General features: G+C 40.4%; 1 protein-coding gene across 1 annotated transcript in view; it reads left to right on the top strand.

The window, feature by feature from the left end:
- The first annotated feature begins 228 nt into the window (after positions 1-228).
- The window catches only part of LOC119781591 (N-chimaerin-like), a 22,424-nt gene continuing 13,518 nt past the window's right edge, over positions 229-9,134 (top strand). The window contains exons 1-4 of the mRNA XM_038282128.1: positions 229-308; positions 392-505; positions 1,096-1,222; positions 2,464-2,625. Coding sequence (XP_038138056.1) covers positions 402-505; positions 1,096-1,222; positions 2,464-2,625 — 393 coding nt within the window. The 5' untranslated portion in view covers positions 229-308; positions 392-401. The remainder of the gene's footprint in view (positions 309-391; positions 506-1,095; positions 1,223-2,463; positions 2,626-9,134) is intronic.

Here is a 9,134-nt window from a genome sequence, read left to right as displayed (position 1 = left end):
ATATTTTACGCCTGTCATTTGCAGGCAATGTTTCTAATTGAGGGTTTATTTAACTTCTGGGTATGAAAAAGTGGAAAAACTAAAAAGTATTCCCTAGTCCAGTCGTTATACTGTTAGATGTACTACTATAGAAAAAATTATGAGTTGAGAAAATGTACATGTTTCCAAATTTGGTTCTCTGTCCCATTTTTGTACTCACCACCCAGCCATCTATTGTTGTAACCATAAAAAGATGCCCAGAACTCCACATTAAAGTGCTATTTTCTCTCCCTCCAGGTGGAAAACCGTCCTAAGTACTATGGTAGAGAGTAAGTAGATGTTTCTTTCTTGGACCTGATGACTGTTGCCGATCCTTTAAATCTGAGCCCCCCTGTTGGCTTTCATGTTCCAGGTTCCATGGGATGATCTCCAGAGAGGAGGCTGATCAGCTCTTGAGTCAGGCCGAAGGCAGCTACCTCATCAGAGAGAGTCAGAGGCAGCCGGGCACGTACACCCTGGCTTTAAGGTATCCGTGTTAAACTGCAAATGTGTGGATTACAGCTAAAACAGGAGCAGAAGGGAAGCCTTTTCAGTAAACATGCAGTAAGTTTTCCCCTGACGAGTTGAGTCCAGCTGCACAGAAAGCTTCAGATGTTAATTTTTAGTGCATTACAGCTCCAGTGTTGCTTTATTAATTTGAATGTGAGCCACCATATTTTCACTGAGTAGGTGTCACACTTAAAATGGGCTCATGGCTTGGTTCAGATTGCTTTTGGGTCATTTGCTCTATTCATAGACGTGTCATTCTTCCACCTGTAAAGCTGGCTCTAATTACCTTCCATAAATACTCGTTCATAACACAGAGTCCCAGTCTGGGTGGCAAAAAAGGAAAAGTTGGGTTTTGGGTTAATGATTCACAGTTTTTCAACAGATGGAGCTGACAAACGTTGACCCATTTCAGATTCCAGTCACACTGTCTGCAGAAATGTTAACTTAATGGTTACTACAAGATATACTTCACTAGGTGCGATATTTGATTGGAAGGGGAGAAATTCAAACAAGTCATCTATAAAAATGATCAATCTCTGAAGGAAATGTTGTGTCTCGTTCTGCCAGATTTGGTAACCAAACGAGGAACTTCCGTCTCTACTATGATGGGAAACACTTTGTTGGAGAGAAGAGGTTCGAGTCCATCCATGACCTGGTGACTGATGGCTTCATCACACTCTACATCGAGACAAAGGTGACTTTGGGTTTTACCTACCTTAGCAGAAAATTAGAAGGTGAAAAGATGTTTTTTCCAGACTTTCTCCAAAGCCGGGCTTACACTGTGCGATTTTTTTAGATTGGGCCGACTTTCAGCCTGATCGTGCATTGTGTAGTACACTGGGGGTAACAAGGGGTAGTCGGCTACCGATCAGGAATCGTGAGGTTGGGAGAAAATCAAACATGATTGATTTTCAGTCGACCGTCATGGGCAAATCGCTCAGTCTGTAAACAAGGATTCTTCTTCTTCCTCTCAGATGAAAACACAGAAGCATGGCGGGGGTGTGAGTGAAATGGAGTTCTTTCTGTAAAAATTACAGATCATAGTAGCCACGTTTGCTCAGCCATATCTTTGCTCAGATACGTCGTTGCCTTTTCTTTTTAGGGCTTTCAGCACAAAATTGCAGAAATTGCCAAGGCAGTGCGGTTTTGGCTTCTGGGTAGACGAGTCCGAGTAGCTCCATCTCACTGCGGAGTTGAGTCCGACGTGGATGGATTTGCTCCGCATATCCATCTGGAAACCTTCCGTTGAAGTAATTTTGGGAAGGGGCGAAAATACTGGTTAGCTGATTGGCCTATGTTGGTTCCTCTGAGAAAAGCCTCCAGAGCAGTGTTTTGCTCTTCTTTCAGTGAAGAAATACTCTGTAATTCCGATAAAACTTGCTCGATAGCCACGCTAACGCTAGTTTCATCGGCTGAAGCCGCCATGTTCTTTAGACTGAACTGTCGCGCTTCTCGTTGCGTCACACCTCAACCCGCCTCAAATCCAACGTTGATTGGACGTTCCTTTGGTGAACGTCTCCAAATTTTCTTTAACGGAGAGTCTCCAGACTGATCTGCGAGTGAAACCTTGAAAGCTCGCGAGATCAGGATGGTCTCACGAGGCTAGCAGCTGCGTGCAACGATTGAAAAATCGCAGTGTATGCCCGGCTTTAATCTTGGTTTCCTTTCATTCTCTGGTGGTCTTTGACTTTATTATGTTCCTCCTTTTTTTACCTTATTTTTTGATTCCTTTATTCTTTCATTCGCGTCTTTCCATCCTCTGATCCTGCTGTCCATCCTTCCTTTCTTTTCCTTTGTCCTTGCTTCCTTCTTCCTGCTAACCTTCTTTCCTCCACATATAAAACCTGGTTAGAATTAAACAGTTTATTTTCTTTTGTTTTGATTGTTTTTCCACCAAACTCTAAATTAATATTGTAAATCTATTTCTCCTTCTAGGCAGCGGAGTACATTGCCAAGATGACTATAAACCCCATCTACGAACGTGTAGGGTACACTACTCTAAACCAGGAGCCCACCCTGAGAAAAATCCTGCCGCTCGGCCAGGAGATGCCCGACGGCCCCGTCCCTACGAAAGACGGGCGAAACGCGGAGGAGAGGGTGAGCATGCAGAAACAACTGACCCATCTGATGCAGTGTTAAGCATTTGTGAAAGGTCAAAAGTCGTAGTTTAAAACCCATCAATGTTTCTTAGATATATAGAGGTTTGATTTGGGAACCTTTAAATAACATAGAAAACAATATCAGTTACTGATTTTTTTCTCCTAATGATTTAATTTGCTTAAGAAATACAAAAAGAACCAATAAAACATAAAGGCTAATCATATAGGATTGTAATTGTTTCTAGAGGAAGAGATATAAGGCCCTACAGGCCAATTAGAAACAGGCTGTGGTATAAGGCTGAGTTACAGTATAGCTAAACTTCAGGGTGCAGTATTCTCCCAAAACATAGGGGGCAGTGCAACACATAACTAGTGGAAAGGTAGTAAGAAAGAGAAGAAATGCTTCACTGTGATCCCTATCCCTATTATCTTAATTAAGGTTCTTGACACATAAGTAAAACCAAGAAGAAATCACTTTTTGAGCTCGTTGTAAAGGATTTAAAACTGTAAAATGTTTACATTGCAGCAACCTATTCTCCAACCTTTTTATCCAACTCTCTTTCTAGTAGAAATAAATATGTTTTTTTTATTTTGTCACACCACAGACATGTTTTTTTTTTTAATCACCCATCTGAATTACAATGATTTAAAACACAAAGTAAATAAAATTAGGTCTCAAAAGTAGGGAAAAAAATATAATTTTACATTTTTAATTCAGAAGGAATCTGGTGACACTTTGCACATATGACATACACTATATTGCCAAAAGTATTTGCTCACCCATCCAAATTATTGGAATCAGGTGTTCCAATCACTTCCATGGCCACAGGTGTATAAATTCAAGCACCTAGGCATGCAGACTGTTTTTACAAACATTTGTGAAAGAATGGGTCGCTCTCAGGAGCTCAGTGAATTCCAGCGTGGAACTGTGATAGGATGCCACCTGTGCAACAAATCCAGTCGTGAAATTTCCTCGCTCCTAAATATTCCACAGTCAACTGTCAGCTGTATTATAAGAAAATGGAAGTGTTTGGGAACGACAGCAACTCAGCCACGAAGTGGTAGGCCACGTAAACTGACGGAGCGGGGTCAGCGGATGCTGACGCGCATAGTGCGAAGAGGTCGCCAACTTTCTGCAGAGTCAATCACTACAGACCTCCAAACTTCATGTGGCCTTCAGATTAGCTCAAGAACAGTGCGCAGAGAGCTTCATGGAATGGGTTTCCATGGTCGAGCAGCTGCATCCAAGCCATACATCACCAAGTGCAATGCAAAGCGTCGGATGCGGTGGTGTAAAGCACGCCGCCACTGGACTCTAGAGCAGTGGAGACGCGTTCTCTGGAGTGACGAATCGCGCTTCTCCATCTGGCAATCTGATGGACGGGTCTGGGTTTGGCGGTTGCCAGGAGAACGGTACTTGTCTGACTGCATTGTGCCAAGTGTAAAGTTTGGTGGAGGGGGGATTATGGTGTGGGGTTGTTTTTCAGGAGCTGGGCTTGGCCCCTTAGTTCCAGTGAAAGGAACTCTGAATGCTTCAGCATACCAAGACATTTTGGACAATTCCATGCTCCCAACTTTGTGGGAACAGTTTGGAGCTGGCCCCTTCCTCTTCCAACATGACTGTGCACCAGTGCACAAAGCAAGGTCCATAAAGACATGGATGACAGAGTCTGGTGTGGATGAACTTGACTGGCCTGCACAGAGTCCTGACCTCAACCCGATAGAACACCTTTGGGATGAATTAGAGCGGAGACTGAGAGCCAGGCCTTCTCGTCCAACATCAGTGTGCGACCTCACAAATGCGCTTCTGGAAGAATGGTCAAAAATTCCCATAAACACACTCCTAAACCTTGTGGACAGCCTTCCCAGAAGAGTTGAAGCTGTTCTAGCTGCAAAGGGTGGACCGACGTCATATTGAACCCTATGGATTAGGAACGGGATGTCACTTAAGCTCATATGTGAGTCAAGGCAGGTGAGCAAATACTTTTGGCAATATAGTGTATGTTCAATAGAGAATCAGAGGAGAGTCGCTCTGCACACTGGTTGCAGCAACTGCATCTGAGTCCCTGTGTTTTGAAGGAGAGGGGATTGCTCAAAAACTGTTCACTGAAGACTGTAAACTCGGAGCGATGCTCTATCTATACTTACCAAAAAAGATCCTTGTTTTACTCTTTAATCAGAAACCACTTACATTAAAGGTATAGTGGAGGATTTTTGCAAATTTTTAAAAAAGACCCGCCGTCTCCATATGCATATGCACAAACCTGTACCCGCTAACGAGAGGGAAGGTATTAAACGCGCACGAGAGCGTGCACAAGCCCATTTCTCATCGTGCACGCTCTGTTCAAAAGTTGCTGTTTGCGTCGCTCATACAGGCTTGCTTTCCAAAAGAAGATTTGCAATTTTTCCACTATGTCACAGAAAAATATCACCAGAATGATTGACAATTAGGCGGACCACTTATTTAGATGATCCACCCCCGGAAAAAGAACATCCTCCACTATACCTTGAATGCGTTTAATATCTTCCTCCTCATAGAAGAATGGATATCCTGTTTTTTTTAGGTTGGCTCTGATATTTACTAATTAGCTGGATCACATGTCTGTGATTTTATATCAGAGATCCAGTCCAGTGCATTTTACATTGATCTATTATTTCTTACCTTTTGCTGCTTACTTGTTAATAGATAATGTAAAGTATATTTATATTTGTGTCAACTCATTACCTGCCTTTTTTTTTAACAATGCTTATGTCAAGGCTAAAGTATGGAAGAGGATTAGGGCCACTGAAAAAAAAAAAAAGTTAACTGATTTTTTAATTTTATTTCTTTAATCTCAGAATTCTGACTTTTTTCTTAGAATTCTGAGTTTAATCTCAGAATTCTGACAGCTAACAAACATGTAAGCATCAAGCCATAGCCATGTCTGTTTTAGAGACTAGCTCTCTTGTTTTAATGACCTTCTGCTCCTCCATTAATGATGGGACCCCTCGGGCACGTAAAAAGTTGCCTAATTCCGTCATTTTCCACCAATGTGTCACTGGCCACGTCAAACAACTCTCATCTTTGTCAGTGAAGCTGAGTGCTCCACATCTCCTTCTTCATGGTGCCCATCTACATTAAGATCCACAATTCTGAGATTAAAGTCAGAATTCTGACTTTTTTTCCTATGTTAAACTGAAATAAAGTTTAAAAATCAGTGAATTTTTTTTTTTTCAGTGGCCCTAATCCTCTTCCGTACTAAAGCCTTCACTCATATGGCAAAAATATAAATCATTCAGCTGCTGAATTAGATCGATATCGGTCGATATGCTCAGCCCAGGTATCAGTATCGGATTGGAACAAAAGAAACTGGATTGATGCATTTCTAGTTTTTATGTTGTATTTGACTGTCGGTATAAAAAGCACTTTATGCAGAGGAAGATTTGGTTTAGGTCACATATGTCCTCCGTTCTGGTGTCCAAATAATCCTTAACTGGTCCTCCAGAGGTTCTACAGCAGGGTGACCAAACTGCGGTCTTAAATGTATGCTTAATGCAGACAGTTTATGTAAGGAATCATCCAGATTTCCGTTTCTCTAAAGCACACAAAGAGATGGATAATTTATTAGAGGGAGCTGGAAGAGTTTGTTCTGCAAGCAGCGAAGCAAAGAAGTTAGAGAAGCCCGTTTCTTGGTACCGTTGTTCATAACTGGGTGAAGAATGGTTTGTTAAACACTCAAAAAAAAAAAAAAAAGAAAGAAAGAAATCACTGGAATGTAAATAGGAGCAAAGGTGAAGGCGGCTGGTGGGAATGCAGCAGTAGGACGAAGGGATGAGGAGGTGGATGGATGCAGAGGAGAGATGGCCTCCAGCCAGAGGCTCTGCAGTAAAAATTACATAACAGCAGCCTGATGCAGGAGGCGACTTCCTCCAAAATGCTGTCTTCTAAGGGTTCGACGGGAACGCTCCTTCATTTTCATTCATTTGCAAATTGATTAGTGTGGTTTTAAAGAAACTTGTGTAGCTGGATGAGAAAAATAGCAACAAAACCTTCTGAACACTTCAGGCCTTGCATGCCATTCATGGTTTAATCCAAGTCAGGTGAGCAGATAAAGGTGTAAAAACATAGCCTTATTCCTGAGGCCCCCTCCCGTATGACCCGCAGTGCACGGCCACCTTCCTCTGCACCTCATACATCACTGTCTGTGCTTTGGTGTGCATGGGTGGCGGTAGGGAGGGGGTTGGTCCTGCGTACGTGTGTGCTTTAACAATCGGGTGCAACTGCAGACCCGGCTGCGGCTTTGACATTGAGACCAGAGGTGGCTCCCATCATGACTTCATTACCCTTTTATGATTGGTTTGGTGATGCCTCAAAGCCTCTAGATGAGCCCTGATCGTCCCACCTCCCTCTGTTTACCACCTCCTCCATCAGCCAAGATTCACAACCTTTTTGTTTTCTTTATGGTTTAATAAAAACACTTATTTTTTAGAGCCAATTTTTGTGTGAACATAATTTTAAATGAGCAAAATATACGCTTTAAGGCTTGTTGATTCGTCCCAGAGTGGAATCATTTAACGCACCTCTATTCTTCTCTCAGTTAGCACATATAGTCACCTGAAGGGACACACATGCAAAAAAAAAAAAACGACAATTGGGTGGTTCTGCTAAAATTTTTGAATGATGGTGTCAATTTAGTAACTTTAAAAATAAGACCTTAAATCAATGCATTATTTGCAGTAATAGCCTGCTACTGTTCTTATCTTTTTTAATCTTTATTTTCAATGCGATTCTTGGAGACTGTTCCTTTTTCTTCCTCCATTTAGATGATAAAAATGACACAATGATGAGAAATAAAGGGGTGTACACTTGGCTTTTTATTTTTTATCAGGAGCACTAGTGCTCCCCAGATGGAAATATTTAGCAGCACAGACAAAATTTAGGGATCCGATGAATTATTTTTAAATAACAACTCACAATAACAAGGACTGTTTCTTGAGGCTGCTTTTTTTAAGTCACAAATGCCTCTTATAACTTTCGTAACTAATTTGCTCTGTGTTGTCCCCATACAAATTTATCATTAAATTTTTCAAAGGAGAAAAAAATCCCTCTCTTTCTTATTTTTCAATAAAAGGCAAACATATATCTTTACATAAAATAAACATGACTTATTTTAGGGGTAACACACAAATGAAAAGAGTGAAATATATACCTTTTTTTCCTACTTGCACCAAATGCAAGGATCAAATGGGAGTAAAACGCTCGCACTGTGCAGCCGGTCAGTGTGATTTTGAAAAATGCATTTTTTTTTTTCTTACATTATATTGCAAATGCAGTTAATTGTCCAACCCTTTTTCATTAGTACGTTTAAGGACATGGAGAAGCCATGTCTCAAGCAAGATTATACATAACAGATCCACTTATTGGAAAATACTGTTCCATAAGTCCCAATTTAAACACAAAAGAAGCATTTAAAAAACAAATCAACCAAAACATGGCAAACGGAGGGAGGAGTAATAAATGAACTAACGTGAGGTCAAGACATGGCTGCTGAATCCAACAATGATGAATGCAGACACGTTAAGGAACAACGTCGATACAAGAAAAAAGCAAATATTGGCCAAAAATACTGGCCGGTTATTTTGTTGCTCTACCTCTAATTTTACATCGCTTTAATCCTTTAGACCTTGTGTTGGTTGAAGCTTATGAGTCTGGAAAGGGATTTACAGAATTACAAATCAGCTTTTAAAAACATTTAACAAAAACATCATCCTCACTGTCCGGCTCTAAACAGAACAGCAACACGCTAAAGGAAGTCTCCAAAAAAACTATTAAATGTCATCAAGGCAAGGCAAGGCAAATTTATTTGTATAGCACAATTCAGTACAAAGACAATGCAAAGTGCTTTACATGATTAAAATACAGGAAGATAAAACAGAATCAAAGCAAGTAGGAAAAAAAATTAATAAAAAAAAAAATGCAGAAACAAAAAAGAATATTAAAAACAGTTGGGTTAGCATTTGATCAAACATTTCTCCTTGACAATTCCCCAGAACCTTGCCTTTTGTTCTACTACCATAGAACTGCAAAACCTTTCCCATTATCTACAGGTAATTTAACTCTGCCCGATATGCACCAATCCTATGGTGCCAAAAGACCAACGATAAACAGATACATCGGCCGGCTGATATTTCTGTCCAATATTACAGTTTTTTTTATGTCCTCTTCCAGCCATTTTTCATTGTTATTTTTTCTTTGATTTGTAAATAAATCTTAATTATTTGTTCCAATTGAGATTTATGTAACATTTTCAATCAATGTGTCATTCTAATCATGTAAACTGAGGAAGAAAAAAACAAAATCGGCCCCAAAAATGTATGGTATTGACATTAAAAGAAAAAGAAACAACAGTATCAGTCTATATTTTGGGAAATACTAAATAAAGACGTTTTCCTGCAGTAATTTCCTTGTTTTAAGAGGGAATACTTCAATGCCTTATCTTTGAAAATCTAAATTATCGGCTGCACCTA

The sequence above is a fragment of the Cyprinodon tularosa genome, unplaced genomic scaffold (genome assembly GCF_016077235.1).
Source record: "Cyprinodon tularosa strain WSP-4 unplaced genomic scaffold, ASM1607723v1 ctg18, whole genome shotgun sequence".
Taxonomy (NCBI): Eukaryota; Metazoa; Chordata; class Actinopteri; order Cyprinodontiformes; family Cyprinodontidae; genus Cyprinodon; species Cyprinodon tularosa.
This window is presented reverse-complemented; position numbering and strand designations above follow the sequence as displayed.